The sequence below is a fragment of the Aulonocara sp. 'chitande type north' Nkhata Bay genome, linkage group LG7 (genome assembly GCF_057382095.1).
Source record: "Aulonocara sp. 'chitande type north' Nkhata Bay isolate Kocher_YH1m ecotype deep benthic linkage group LG7, A_spYH_male_GT1.1, whole genome shotgun sequence".
Classification (NCBI taxonomy): Eukaryota; Metazoa; Chordata; class Actinopteri; order Cichliformes; family Cichlidae; genus Aulonocara; species Aulonocara sp. 'chitande type north' Nkhata Bay.
This window is the reverse complement of record NC_141350.1, coordinates 43,106,583-43,121,793: the sequence shown is the minus strand read 5'-3', so window position 1 is coordinate 43,121,793 and position 15,211 is coordinate 43,106,583. Positions and strand designations below refer to the sequence as shown.

Genomic DNA, 15,211 nt, shown 5'->3' with positions numbered 1-15,211 from the left:
CTTGTTTCTGTCTATGTGGTCAGGACTCCCAAACTATGGCGTCCTTTATCGGGAATTTTTTATACTACCTTAGTATCACCCAGTTTGACCACTTACTGTAAATATTAATCCAGGTAAAACTCATAACAATATCATCATTAGTGATGAAAGAGTTAGCAAAGATATCCTCTACTTAAAGAAAATAGGCTGTGTAAATATTTTAGTGTAAATAATAAGTAAAATTCCAGCAGCAGCACCTGAACTCTCGGTCTAAGGTCATAATCCTAACTCTATAACTTGGGGGAAAGAATCAAGAAGGACTTTTTTCTTAGAAAATGTATTTATTTATTTATTTAATGTACCACTTATAATGGCTAATGGTTACATTTCTCTGGTTATCAAGACTTGAGAAAACTAATTAACTACTACCATGGGTTGTGGTTAAGATCAATCAATCAATGATGTCGTTGGCTTTTTTTTATACTTTGACTCAGGGTTGAAGCAGCAAAAATTAAATACTATACTATAATACTTTGTAATTTTTGTTCATTGTCTTCATAGATGTTCTTTTTAAACTGCATGTAACTATTTTAATTTCAGTATGCTAAGTTAAATATTTATCATTTACAAATTGCTTATTAATAGCACAGTATCACTTTATTAGTAACTTATTAATGCTTTATCCTTCCTTTCCATACTTAACACCAGCAGGGCCAGTACCAAAGGTTTTCCCCTCTACTACATCATAGTAATACGCTGTTGATGGTAAGTAATGAGCAAGACATGATCTTATTAACCTCAGCTCAGTGTTTGCCATACTCATTCCCCTTAAACGTGTTTAGTATAGTTTATTATCACGTAACACCTCTAAAAACTACAGTTATTAATAGTGTCTCTGTAACTCTTTGATTAAGTTTTTAACTCAGAATCTATCCATCTATCGATCTTCTTTTCTGGATCTGGGTCATCAGAGTTGAAGTCTAAGCAGAGACATATCCCCTCCTAGGCCACCAGGCCAGTGTGTCCTGGGTCTCCCCCATGTCTTCTTCCCAGCAGGACATGCCTAAAAACCCCTCACCTAGGTGGCTATGTGTCTACACGTTTACAGTCTATATGTGTTTTGTGGGCTTGGAGAAGACATTTGACTCCACCAGGGTGTTGCTCATTGTTTCAGTTCCAGTTAGAGCTTGGTTCTTGTGCTGGCAGTAAATCAGGCACATTCCTGGAAGAAGTTGGATCCCACCAAAGCTTCTCTACTAAAGTTTTACTTTTTCAGTATTACTAATGACGGCAACAATAAACAATATCCAGAAAGAAAAAGAATAAGATAAAATACATAACTACTTGATCTAAATTAGGTTGGGTTGCAAAATTCATATAGCAAAGCCAACGTATTAGTTTTAAGGGGATCATTCAAAGTCAACCAACAGACCGATTGACTGATGAAGTTGTGTAGTGATCATGCATTAAGACCATGAGAAGAGCTATAGGTGGGTGCTGAGTCCACCTTTGGTTGTGAAGCTGTTAAATGAGCTCTGAAAGTACTGCTGCCTCAGCATTTCTTATCCATCCATCCACCCGACTGTGAGAGGAAGCAGGAATACCCGGTGTAGACCCACACACGGGGAGATATGGGGAGAACATTCAAAGTCCACGCAGGACCCAAACCCAGGACCTTCTTGCTGTGAGGGGACAGTCCTAACCATGACAGCACTATGCCACCCTAACATAACAGCTACTCTGATGAGAAGTATTGCATATAAACACAAAAGCCATAGTGCAATATTAACAAGTAAATTTAAACAAAGCAGAATTTTGCCCAATGAGTTTAAGCCACATGTATTTGACTCAATACCCCAGAGCAGTCAATACTGTGGAATTTTCATTTGGCATGTAAATGTATTTGTAAAAAAGTACCGTTTAAATCAACACACGCGCAAAACCAAGATGTTTACACAACACTTAACAAGTCATGTGCTGAAAGCTGGAAAGCTGGAGTTGAATGAAATAACCTTATCTGAGGGAATTTTTACCTGCATGTCAAGTCATCCCTCATGTGGAATATACAGCAGGGTGTCATCCAGACATTATCCTGTGCCAACCTGCATAACATCGAACCATAAAACATTTCTGGGTTTCCCATGTGCTTACCTCTTGGCTGAATCAGGAATATCAGCTAATGTGACGAGAAGCTTTATTTTCACAGTCTTTTTCACTTACGGAAAACAGGTAAAATAGCTGTCTGTCTGTAAAAGGTACTATGACAAAGACACGGTGTTGGCGAGGCAAGGATATCTGAAACACTGACATGACATCTTTTATTTATTTTTCCTTTAAATGTAATTAATTAAAATTATTAATAAGTAAATTATTGTATTCAAAAAGAAAAATAAACAGATGTAATATGGAGAAGTTTTGTCCGCAGTGACGACCGTTCACACATGTACTTAACACTGTGACTTCTCTGTGTGACATATCTCTACACGGTTTATTTAAGTTAGCATTTGTCATGTGAAGTTGCCAGGAAGGTGACAGATGAGAAGTTCCCACTGCCGTTGTAATTCACTGATGGTACATGATAGCTTGGCTTGATATGAGTCACTGCAGCATGAAACTATCACATAAGTCCAGTTCATTTTGCTTTTGATTCATGAATTCAGAGGGGAAAACTGAAGAAGAACAAGCATGGGATGCTATTTTTCCCGCAAATTCATGGTAGGATCATGTCACACCTGATGGCTCAGGTGGTTCAAAGTCCAAAAACTCCAGCCGTGACTAGATGAAATTTCATCTGGCAGTTTAACTTCTGTTTCACTTTCAGGAGAGAAGAAGTTTCAGAATTCATCAAAGTCCACCGCAGCTCCGAGTATATCTCAAACTATATCACTACTAGTGCTAAATTAATGCTACTCCGTTATTCAAATACAAGAATAAATAAAACTGACAGGAATTCATTTTGAAAGTCAGTCCCTCTCTCTGCTGGTCATGTATCCACCATCCACACTGTTAAATATTTAGCTTACAAATTGGTGTCATATGCATTAATATATGTATAATTTTCATTGAATCTTGAATGATCTTCCATTGATGATCATTCAAGATTAAAACTATACTGTCAATGATTAAAACAAAGCTATCTGAAGTAAAACTCTTGTATAATTAACCCAGTTACCATTCAATCCAAAGGTTTTAAGAGACTACTAGGCTGCTATATTATTAGTAGTAGTAGTAGTAGTATTATTATTATTATTATTATTATTATTATTATTATTATTATTGCTTTAATAAAAACTCTCCACCACCCGGAGTTTACGTATCTTAAATCAAGCCATTCATTCAACGAGTCAACGTGTAACGCTACTATTTAAGTGACCCATGAGAACCAATAGAGGGAGCCAAACTACACCATCTAAGTCACTTTAGCCTTCAAGTAATCATTCTGTCCCTTCCTATACTTTGACAAAATCATCATAGATTTGTTTTGTTTTGGTTGATCTTGTCAACTTGCTTTTGTGTTTGTTTTAAAATAAGTGTTTTACAAATGTGACTAAAATTAAAACTGAAATGAAAAGCTATAAAAACTATTTCCTGTGTGTTTTAATTGTATTACAGTCTTTGTTGTTGTTGTTTTCTATTATTTATGTTTTATTATTTATTATTTTCATTTCGTTCAACTTACTGTTTATATTTCGAATGCAAATAAATGAATGAATAAAACAAAAAAAAACAGTTAGTTTAGCCGGAAGTAAGACGTCATTTCCTTCCGCTAAAAAGGCAGTGCGCGTGGCTTTTATTTTGACGATCCACTCCGGAGTCCTTTCCCCAGCATTTAGCTTAGTCTTCAAAGTGTTTGGGGTATGTAAAGCTTTTATTTTAAGTTCTCCAACTTGTCATGAAATATAAAAGTTTATACGGACAACAGTTTCATTTAGGTTAAAGACAGTAGTCGTGTTGTTATTCGCTAACTTAACGGGAAAGCTTAAAATGAGTTGAGGCTTAAAGCTAAAGCTGAAGTGAAGAGACACTGAAGGACTGAAGAGGTCACTACATGCTGAAACAAATCCAGTTTGAAGCAGGTGGCTTTTCTAAGCCCGACTCTGGAATTTTGTTTGCTGTTGTGATGAGAGCAGAGCAGCACGTTTGAATGACTGCGTGTTTAATTCACAGAAACGCCAACGCAGCCATGGGTGTCCTGCTGTCCAAATCCATGGATGACAATTTAAAAAAGCAACAAGAATTCATGCTAACGAATGCACGGCTGCAGGTGAGTGAAAGTGCACCCACTCGCACATCACCTCTGACCTCTGCTGTGACATCTTTCACTAGTGAAAGATGGTGAAAGTGAAAAAGCAAAAAAAAAAAAAAGCAGATTTTTAATTATTTTTTAACACATAAAATTGCCCCAAACCTTCCCACCAAAAGGTTTTACCTTCATACTTTGAAATTGTACTAGTTGCAGATGCTGAAATGATGTCGGACTAAGTTTAAATTGTGCACTTGTTTATTTGCATTATTTTTGTATCAGCTCCATGAGTACAGGAGACATCCACAGCAACTGTAGGTCTGCAAACATTTTTAATCTCTATGACTACAACCAAATCCATTTAGACCCACTACTTTCCCACTACTCTCTGGAGGAGGTAATTAACTACACTGCTCATTGTCTGAGTAGTGTGATCACTGTGCGTTACTTCCTTTGTCCCACACACTGACACAAACCCCTGTCCTAATGACGACACGCATACCATCTTTCTTTTAGTGTTTAAGTATTACTACACACCAAAGTCAAAAACCAGCCCAAAGTGATTTCACAGCAGGTACCACTGTGATTCTACTTAAAGAGGAAACTTGCACAGGTAGAAAAAAAGTTTGTTACCCTGGTGAAGATCATGCTATGGCTTCTGGACTGGGGTGAGCATACACTCAGCTTTAACCTCACTCTTCCTCAATTTTTAGTCACAAAAAGAAATTCTTCTGTGGAAATACGCCACTGGGCTCAGATGTTCATATTGCTGTCTTAAGCAGGAGGAACTTTCTTTGGAAAGATGGAGTCAAAGAGGGTCAAAGCTTTCTGAAATCTTTCCAAATTACTGTAACTGTAAGATGCTTTTTTAATGCTATTTTCAATCCCCTGGCAATATTTCAATAGAATTGAAATCTTAGCATTGGTTAGGCACCTCAGGTCCTTGAGTCCTTTCTTTGTGGATTTACTAGTGCATTTAGGAACATTACTCCATATCCAATTTTGGACAAATCATTTTTAAAAGCATGAGAGCATACAGAGTGCCCAAAAGTCAAAGTTTGCAAACATGCAAAAAAAAAAAACCTTAATCCACAAAAAAACCCTAACATGAAATATTTTGTATTCATCAGGAATACCTGCTGCACATATTTTCCGCATGTATTTGCTCTGCTTTTCTTTCTCACATGTTACATCTGTTTCTTTTCCTTCTTCCAATGTGTAGATCATGATGATTTGTGTGCATCTGTTTTCAAGTTAGTGTCCCGCTTTGTGTTCATACTTGCACCCTTCACAAATGTCACCCTCAGACTGCGTTGGTTCATTTCTGCTTTTTCCAGTCCTGTCCCAGAGTCACAGTCTGCTGCTTGTCTGAGCTTGCCAAAACCAAATCTTTTCCTTTTGATATTCCCACCAGCAGATATGTTTGTCTAGTTTTGAATTGCACATCTACACTAATAGGGCTAATTTATCACTTATGGGTTCGTAGCTATCCCATACAAACAGCCTGTAGAAACAGAAAATGGTAAAGAATGTTATACAAAGACCCTGAAGTCTTTAATGTAGATGACACATTATCATTATTATTGTTGTTATAAGTGTTCATTATTATAAACACTCATGAGTCATTTGGCATCAGCACAAAAATGAGAGGGAGATGGGCAGAATATTGAAGGAGCAGAGGCAGTGAAAGTGGATGAGTTTAAATAGCATCCAACCATCCAAAGTAACAGTGGGTGGAGACGAGTGTCAGCGGTAATTTGTGATGGATAGTTGCAGACTGAAAGGAAAGGTTTTTAAGATGCTATGATGTGTGGTTTGGAAAACTGGAGGTGACAGAGTTGAAGATGTTAAGATTTTTTTGTTTGGAGTGACCATGAAGGACATGATTAGGAATGAGTACATCAGAGGGCCATTTCAGGTTGAGTGCTTTGGAGACAAACTAACTAATAATGTGAAACTGGTGGCTGAGCAAAGATGTGCAGTGATCTTTACTTATGTTACGTATTTGTGTATATGGGCATATTGAACTGCTTCATTTTTATAAGATGGAGACCCTGCAGCATCTATGTACTTAGATGCTGGAGTGAGTTTCAGGATAGTTTATTCAAATTTAACATCCTCTATCTTCCATTTACTTCCTTTTTTGTGACCCAGATGAAGCCGTCATGAAAGCTGACCTTTCAGCGAACGTGTCACCCCATTTCCCGTTCCTGCAGCTCATACACATGGTGTGGAGGAGCGGGAAATGCTTTCTTTTCATAAATGCATTCTTCACTCATTCACAACATGGGCCGTTAAAGGGGGACACCCTTAAGTGTGCTCAGACTACTCACTAGTTTGTTTCAGCGGATGCTGGCTTTAAAAGAACAAACACTGTCAATTACAGAAGTCATTCCTGTAATTTCCATTGAACCTAAAGAGTGTACAGCCAAGAGTCGATGTCAGGAGTACGAAACACCCAGATTGTGGAGATGAAAAGTTTGTCACTTCCTCCTTCCCTAGAGCGTAGTGTTTGTAGTTGGCATGTTTACAGCAGTGGATTCCAGGGTTTAGTTTCATGACTTAAAAAAAATTCCAAAGAAACTTCTCAAGCATACATAGAAGTTCAGTCTGTGCTCCCAACTAATCACATCTCTGTTCACGTAATGTACACTTCCTACAAGTTTTTAGGGGCTTTTTTAAAAAGTACTAAGCCTTTGGTGCTTATGGAGATCTCTTTAAACTGTCTGTACTCTCATAAAACAATTAACTGATGAATCAGATGATTATTACAGCTCTGATCAACAGTAATTGACTGAAATTGATTATAACTGAAAATGAAATCTTACCAAGCAGGGAAAATTTTATTTCATCATTTCTTCTTAATTTATTTTTGTGTGTCTGTGTGCGCGCGTGCATGTGCCCAGATGGAGCGCCAGATTCTGATGCAGAACCAGATGAGAGAGCGGCAGATGGCGATGCAGATCGCCTGGTCCAGAGAGTTTCTGAAATACTTTGGCAGTTTCTTTGCGGTGGCCACAGTGGGACTAACTGCAGGGTGAGATTCTAACACCTCACAAAGATCTGACACAAACACACACAGACTCATCTCTGTGTTGTGCTTTTATCTTTGCAGTTAAATATTGTCTTCTGTTTATCATCATTTTTCTTTAGAGCTATTAAAAGAAAGAACCCAGGCATGCTGGCTCCCATCATACCTCTCAGTTTCATATTTGCCTACCAGATGGACAGCGCCTATGGAACGCTTATTAATCGTATGAGAGGTAAAGCTACACACTTACAGGCATCATCATCTTAAAGAAACCTGTTTAACATTTAAAAAGAGGGTGCACAGACGGGTAAATAAATCCTTATCAAGCATTATATAGTGATTCTTTGCTTTGGGTTTAGAGGATTATTTTACTTTGAACAGCAGAACACAGACTCACTATATCCAGAAAACACAGGCTCTAATATACAGTTAGGTCCATATATATATTTAAATACGTGAATAGTGTCTGTTTACCAAAACAATTTCCACTTTCCGCTATGATGGGCATCTATATAATGTGTAGACGCCCAGCTTTCATATGAGAAAATCCACATTCAAATCGGATGAAGGTTTTGGAGTTCCGGCCCCTTAACGTGTGCCCCCCGCTTTTTAAAGGGACAAAAAGTAATTGGACATTTGACTGAAAGGCTATTTCATGGGCAGGTGTGGGCACTTCCTTTGTTATGTCATTATCAATTAAGCAGATAGAAGCCCTGGAGTTGATTTGAGGTGTGGCGCTTGCATTAGCACGATTCAAATGAATACATTTTATTTTATTTGTCCAGTTACTTTTGATGTCCTGAAATGATGGGATTGCATTTTAGTTCTCACATTTTTGTGCAATCTTTTTGTTCAACCCACTGAATTAAGGCTGACAGTCGGCAGTTCAACTGGATCTGAGTTAATTATATTTAAAGTTGTTATATTTAAAATTAATTGTGGTAATGAACAGAACCAAAATGCTAAAAAAGAAAAAGTCTCTGTCCAAATGGACCTTACTGTTTACCAAATAATGCATCTAAATGTTTAACAAATATTGTGTTTAGTTATTCATTAATGACATTTTTAAAAAAGATTGCAGTCACTAATTATACCCATTAAATGTGTTTTTCATGATGTCTTTAGGGGAAGCTGAGAATATCATGGAGACTGAAAATGACCGTCTACAGTTACCTCAAGGGACTCCAACCTTTGAGAGCATAGAGAAGGCCCGCCGTGCTAAAAGCAGCCTCAGCGCCTTCTTGGAGAAATAATGTAATTAGTTATTGTCTAACAGCGTGGTTCCAGAGAGGAGCTGCAGCCACTGTACATTTCGTTTTCAACAAACCACAAAGACGGGGAAGTGGCTCACAAAGAAACCTCAGGTTTAACTGTCCAAAACATACCCACTCCCTAAACGATACACAACTATACTTTATGTAGCATTAAGGTAAAAGCGGCCTCAGCTCCTTCTTGGAGAAATAATGTAATAATTTATAGAACAAACGTCCTCTATCATGGAAAATTTTAAGGCTCTGCTATTTCTCTCTGTCAGGTTGACCTTTATTGAACGAAAGGCTCCTTATTCTGTCTCATTTCAGTCTTTCAGATACACCAATCGGGCATTACATTATGACTACCTAACTAACACTGTGTTGGTCGCCCTTTTGCTGCCAAAGCGGCCCTGACCCATCACATGATATCTGGCACCAAGATGCCAGGTGTGGCCTCCGTGTTGAATAGTCTGAATCAGTGTTACTCACTTTGCTAGTGGTCATAATGTTATGCCTGATTGGTGTATGCCACATGTTGATCCATGAGTTAAGTTTTATTACAGTGTTATAAGAGCATTGTGTGACCACAGCAGATAACTTGTCTCTAAATATTGCACAATTGCAGTTATATCATCAGTGTTTTCTTTAGGTTGTTATTTTCCAGGGTTTGCTTTGATTATGTATGATGGACTTGAAGGGAAATTGATAGTAATATTAATCAGTTTATGTTATCTCTCTGGGGGGTTTTGTTGTATTTAGATGAACAAGAATACCAGCTGCTATAAGCCTGGTTCATGAATGTAATGATGATGATTGAACAAAGTGGTAAGACAATGATTGTTGGTCAAAGCTGCAATTAGACCAGTGCAGAGCAGAAATTCTCTTAAACACTCTTCATAACAGCTCATTTTATCTGGCTCTTATGTGTAATACGTCGCCTTTAAAAAGCTCCTGAAACACTGATGACTGTTGCAGGTCACTTGCCTCTCTGTTTAGATGATAGACTGTATGCAAAAGATGGACGTAGCATCCAAACCCTCCACTTTTTCTCCTTTACATTCAGCTCCTGCTGTCCTGGAACAGCAAAGGCTTGCCCTTTCTTTCTCATTTCAGTGGCTACAATCCATCCTTTGTATTCAGTCTGTGGTTCTTTTCTATCCAGGTCATAGACGTGTTACTTTCTAAGAAGCTTTGTTTTGATGAAATGCCCTCTGCCAGGCTGGTAACTTTTGCAGTTGCCGATAACCAACAGCTGAAGTGATCAAAATGTAATGGTGCATTATTGGTAAAGATTCTCAGACATTTGTATTGACAGATAAAATGTATTATTTTCAACACTAAAATTTTAATTGTAGGTGTGAGGGAGCTTCAATACAAAGCTGTTGGACCTCCAACTTTTTTAAGCCATCACAGTAGATTCCAAGGTGCTGATATCTATACTTTGTGTTTGACATCTGGAAAAAATTTTAAATTAATAAAAAAAAGAAAATTGAAAAGATTTCAGTGTCTGAATTGATCTTTGTGACAAGGACACCCCCTGAATGCAAAGCTGTAGAGCAGGGATGTCAGTGTTTCTGTTAATGTAATGAGATCTTTTAATCTCAAAGAGCAGCAACTTAAGCAGTATGTGGGGTTTGTTTGTTTTTTAACGTGATAATGAAATGCTGCATATTAAATGACATTTCTCAGGATGACTCTTTGGGCTTAAATTGTTAGAAGTTAATGTGTAAAGTTATGTCCTCTTTCATATTTTCCACAGCCATTCAGTGGACTGGAGTGGAGCATATTTCACAGTTTGAGTGTGAGAGGATTCCCCAACAGAGAAACAGTGAAACTAGCAGAGCCAGAGCTCAGCAAAGGCCAGAAATATTAAAGATCCTACTTTGTGCATCCTCAAAACACGCTGGCACTCCATCTTCTTGTGAGCCCTTGAGGGTCGGCCTCTGTTTCCTCCCAAAGTTGTGGGGGCCTGCTGCATCCTCCACATAATATCTGTGTGGCAACACTTGATGTCTACCAAGAAGAAGGAGAGGAGGCGGCACAAGCAGGACAAGCCGAAACAGTTGAAGGCACAGGTGCAGACGGGGAGCTTTCAGGAACCTGTGTCTGAGCCAGGCTTGCTGCACAAGTGTCTCCTGAACAGCTACCTGCACGATGTAGTAACGCACAGTGATCACACTACTCAGACAATGAGCAGTGTAGTTAATTACCTCCTCCAGAGAGTAGTGGGAAAGTAGTGGGTCTAAATGGATTTGGTTGTAGTCATAGAGATTAAAAATGTTTGCAGACCTACAGTTGCTGTGGATGTCTTCTGTACTCATGGAGCTGATACAAAAATAATGCAAATAAACAAGTGCACAATTTAAACTTAGTCCGACATCATTTCAGCATCTGCAACTAGTACAATTTCAAAGTATGAAGGTAAAACCTTTTGGTGGGAAGGTTTGGGGCAATTTTATGTGTTAAAAAATAATTAAAAATCTGCTTCTTTTTTTTTTTTGCTTTTTCACTTTCACCATCTTTCACTAGTGAAAGATGTCACAGCAGAGGTCAGAGGTGATGTGCGAGTGGGTGCACTTTCACTCACCTGCAGCCGTGCATTCGTTAGCATGAATTCTTGTTGCTTTTTTAAATTGTCATCCATGGATTTGGACAGCAGGACACCCATGGCTGCGTTGGCGTTTCTGTGAATTAAACACGCAGTCATTCAAACGTGCTGCTCTGCTCTCATCACAACAGCAAACAAAATTCCAGAGTCGGGCTTAGAAAAGCCACCTGCTTCAAACTGGATTTGTTTCAGCATGTAGTGACCTCTTCAGTCCTTCAGTGTCTCTTCACTTCAGCTTTAGCTTTAAGCCTCAACTCATTTTAAGCTTTCCCGTTAAGTTAGCGAATAACAACACGACTACTGTCTACACAGAGGAAGTATTTGCAGCCCACCAAAAGGTTTTACCAGAGAAAAAGAGGGGAAAGTGTTTTTTTTTTTTAACTTTTACACCAATTCAGGATTTTTAATAATGTCAACTCTAAGAAGCATATTTGTTTACAAAATGGTCACAAATAACAGGAAAAGGCGTTGATTTTTGTCAGATAAGACGATGAATTCGCCTCCTTCAAAAATACTGTAAATGCTTCAGCTAGAACCACAGTTACTGCCAAATGCAATAAATACTGAAGCACTTCCACAGGTAAGTGCTTACGAGCTTTATCTTATGATTGCCTATCAGGTATGCTTTTTGACTTGTGCTATGTTTAAAGTGATAAATGTTACAAGGTCAACAGTAATAAAATAGCTGGCTCCTTTTTTTTGAATGAAGGTGATACATGCGTGCAGCTTCATGCATACAGAATGGATGAGGTGCTGCAACTGAGACCCGCCGTTTGTCTTTTCTGGTCGGCGAGTGGAGAATCACACAGGCTGGTCTGCAAAGAGAGCTTTAGGATGCTTCCTCCCACTGTCCACTGCATCGTCCATCCACAGGGTTTGCAGGGCTGGCTCAACCCATGGCTGCCACACCACTAAGATGTTTTCAGAAATATGCAAGCATGCAACAATCATGTTTTACAGTCCTGTGGTCTCAGCCTCAGATGCTTATTAAATCACACAAAGCTCATGTAGAAACAAACAAACGAACAAAATATGTTCTCCTTAATTTCTGTCAACCACACGTTTCCAGCTATCATGGTTGCTAGGCAACCTGGGCAACGCGACGGAGGCTAGACCGTCCCATTTCACAAGCCTCGCACTTCCGGCCTTAGCGGTCTTTGAGTACACGGCCCTTGAGGACCATTGAGGCTGCGTACTTTAAGGCTGCAGACCCTGAATTGGGATACAGCCATAAAAACCATGAAAAAATATTGCCGTAATATGAAGCGATAGACTTTTTCATATCGTCATCCATATGTGTCGTTATATTGAACAGCCCTATTTTGAACTCTCCTCGTCCTTTGAGTGCGCGCTTTGTTATATAGCAAGGTATTTAAAATGAATAAATAAATATCCCGTTCATTTCAATACGCATGATCTGAGCATGCGCGGAATGACACGGAGCTATTCTTTGATCTTCTCAAAGGGGAGACTGTGACGTGACGGTCGACCGCACGTCACAGTCTCCCGTGACGGTTGACGTCACCATCTCTGCCACATGAGTCTATAAATAGAGGTGCTTCAACACAGTTTACCTTTAGGACGGTCGCACGTAGAAAGCAGTTTTCATTAATCTTGCGCGTGTAGTTAGCAAATATAAACAAATCACGTCTTTCAATCGTACAATACTGCAAGAATCAAGGAAAGCAATAGAGAACTCATCATCTGTAAACATGTCAAACTCCGCTTGGGGCGCGATTTGCACTGTGGGCACTTATGCTCACAAAATTATGAGAAAAACGTTGGGATTTGATGACCAACGTTCACCCACTGCTGACCAAACTGTATGCGAGGCACCTGAAGTTCGCTGTGGTAACCAAATTTTACACGCGGAACATGAGGTACCATTGCCAGATCAGCATATACCTGAACCCCGCTTCAGCAGCTGCAGAGGACAGCATAATCAGAATAGCGGTTTAAACCAAGTGTGTGAAATTCTTCACCCTGAACATATACAGCAGCAGCCTTCTGTGATTCAAAGACATCAGCTATGGGAAAATTCAAATCGAGATGCAGCAGACCCTGCTGAATCCAGGATCTCAGACCTAAGACCTAGTCCCTTGGAAGGGAGAGAAGAACATAATGGGATTCTTCATAGAGGGGTTTCTATCATCAGGAGAGGAACTGGATTTTTAGGACAATCCATTACCACAGTGTCCAACATGTGCAAGTCAGCAATTGTGGCTATTCATCACATGTTCTGGAAAATGGTCGAAGAGGTCAGAAATTATGTGGCACACCTGATGTCACGTGCTGTAGGATGTATTTGCGTTTGCCTTTACATTTTATTGTTCTTGGTCAACAAAATTGGAGGTATATTAATTTATTTACTTTCATTTTTAGCACAATACCTTTAATTTTCCTCTATGGAAATGGAAAAGGTGAAGACAACCTAATGTCAGTGCCAACTTTATTTGGCTCTAACTGGACTATGACGATTTTAATAGGGAAATAACTAATAATTGGGGTATAATGGGGTTAATTAGGCTCTTACCATCTCAGTCATGCAAACAACAGTTGAGAACCCAGCCAGTCACGGCAGAAGGCTGCTCCTTCCTGAGCCTGGTTCTGCTGGAGGTTTCTTCCCAACGGGGAGTTTTTCCTCCCCACAGTTGCCAAGTGCTTGCTCATAGGGGATCATCAGATTGCTGGCCTTGTCTCTAATACTGTAGGGACCACCTTACAGTTGTCTCTAATACTGTAGGGACCACCCTACAGTTGTCTCCAATACTGTAGGGACCACCCTACAGTTGTCTCCAATACTGTAGGGACCACCCTACAGACAGACAGATTGCTGGCCTGTCTCTAATGCTGGGGTTCTCAACTGTTGTTTGCATGACTGTATTTGCGTTTGCATTTGCATTTTATTGTTCTTGGTCAACAAAATTCAAGCTATATTAATTTATTTACTTTCATTTTTAGCACAATACCTTTAATTTTCCTCTATGGAAATGGAAAAGGTGAAGACAACCTAATGTCAGTGCCAACTTTATTTGGCTCTAACTGGACTATGACGATTTTAATAGGGAAATAACTAATAATTGGGGTATAATGGGGTTAATTAGGCTCTTACCATCTCAGTCATGCAAACAACAGTTGAAAACCCAGCCAGTCATGGCAGAAGGCTGCTCCTTCCTGAGCCTGGTTCTGCTGGAGGTTTCTTCCCAACGGGGAGTTTTTCCTCCCCACAGTTGCCAAGTGCTTGCTCATAGGGGATCATCAGATTGCTGGCCTGTCTCTAATACTGTAGGGACTACCTTACAGTATTAGAGACAGGCAGCTGTTGTTTGCATTCAAAGCCACATAAATAAATTTGAATTCTCAATGAAATGAATGGATTTGATTTGATTCCTTTACCTTCACAGAATCCTTTTACTTCAGTTTTGTCTTCTGCTTCTTGGTAGCAATAATTAAGCTTCTTGCCCCATTCATCCTTATGCTCTCCTGTTTTTTCCTAACTGGCATGTCTGACCCGTGGGAGTGCAGACACCACACAGAGAAAGCCTCAGACTTTAAAGCCGGAAACATTTTCAGTGACGTCACAGAACAACGCACCTGCAGTCCACACAGTAGGTGACGTATCATTTAGTTAATCTTATGATTGCCGATCAGGTATGCTTTTAGACTTGTGCTATGTTTGAAATGATAAATGTTACAAGGTCAACAGTAGTAACATTGCTAGCTCCAGTTTTTTTTTAAATGAAAGTGACAGATGTTAATGTGTGAAAAGCTTTAACCTTCCCATTGTGATGAATTGACCTGATTTCAAGTTTTAAAATGTAAAAAGAAAATTGTTAAAAGGACCTTTCTTATACAAAATTTCTGCTTGGATTAAAAAGTGTAACCAGCATATAAAATGAAAATGGTTTGACCTGGCAGCCAAAGTGGAGGCTGAAAGGGTCTAAAACTACATCTGTCTTTGCAACTGTGAGACATATTTCCCCAACACACACACACACACACACACACACACACACACACACACACACACACACACACACACACACACACACACACACACACACACTCCGTATTCTATTGACCTGACGTGTAAAGTG

At 39.2% G+C, this 15,211-nt stretch overlaps 1 protein-coding gene across 3 annotated transcripts; it reads left to right on the top strand.

Annotated features, from left to right (window-relative positions):
• The first annotated feature begins 3,747 nt into the window (after positions 1 to 3,747).
• Positions 3,748 to 10,008, top strand: LOC147325817 (plasminogen receptor (KT)-like). 3 transcript variants are annotated; one of them, XM_086300533.1, is made up of 5 exons: positions 3,748 to 3,834; positions 4,147 to 4,243; positions 7,129 to 7,259; positions 7,376 to 7,485; positions 8,379 to 10,006. In XM_086300533.1, exons 2-5 carry the CDS (start codon positions 4,163 to 4,165, stop codon positions 8,504 to 8,506), a joined length of 450 nt encoding a protein of 149 aa, XP_086156659.1. In that variant the 5' UTR covers positions 3,748 to 3,834; positions 4,147 to 4,162; the 3' UTR covers positions 8,507 to 10,006. The 3 variants fall into 3 exon arrangements, with proteins under 3 accessions (XP_086156659.1, XP_086156660.1, XP_086156658.1); XM_086300534.1 differs by lacking the exon at positions 3,748 to 3,834 and adding an exon at positions 3,845 to 4,055 and having other exon boundaries at positions 8,379 to 10,008; XM_086300532.1 differs by lacking the exon at positions 3,748 to 3,834 and having other exon boundaries at positions 3,845 to 4,243; positions 8,379 to 10,008.
• Positions 10,009 to 15,211: the final 5,203 nt, after the last annotated feature.

What these genes read in the sequence shown, in the direction of transcription:
- LOC147325817 (XM_086300532.1), top strand. Translation starts at nt 4,124, where the DNA reads ATGACTGCGTGTTTAATTCACAGAAACGCCAACGCAGCCATGGGTGTC. An exon ending in TAACGAATGCACGGCTGCAG is followed by an intron (nt 4,244 to 7,128) that starts GTGAGTGAAAGT and finishes GCATGTGCCCAG; the next exon opens with ATGGAGCGCCAGATTCTGAT. An exon ending in GCTTATTAATCGTATGAGAG is followed by an intron (nt 7,486 to 8,378) that starts GTAAAGCTACAC and finishes TGATGTCTTTAG; the next exon opens with GGGAAGCTGAGAATATCATG.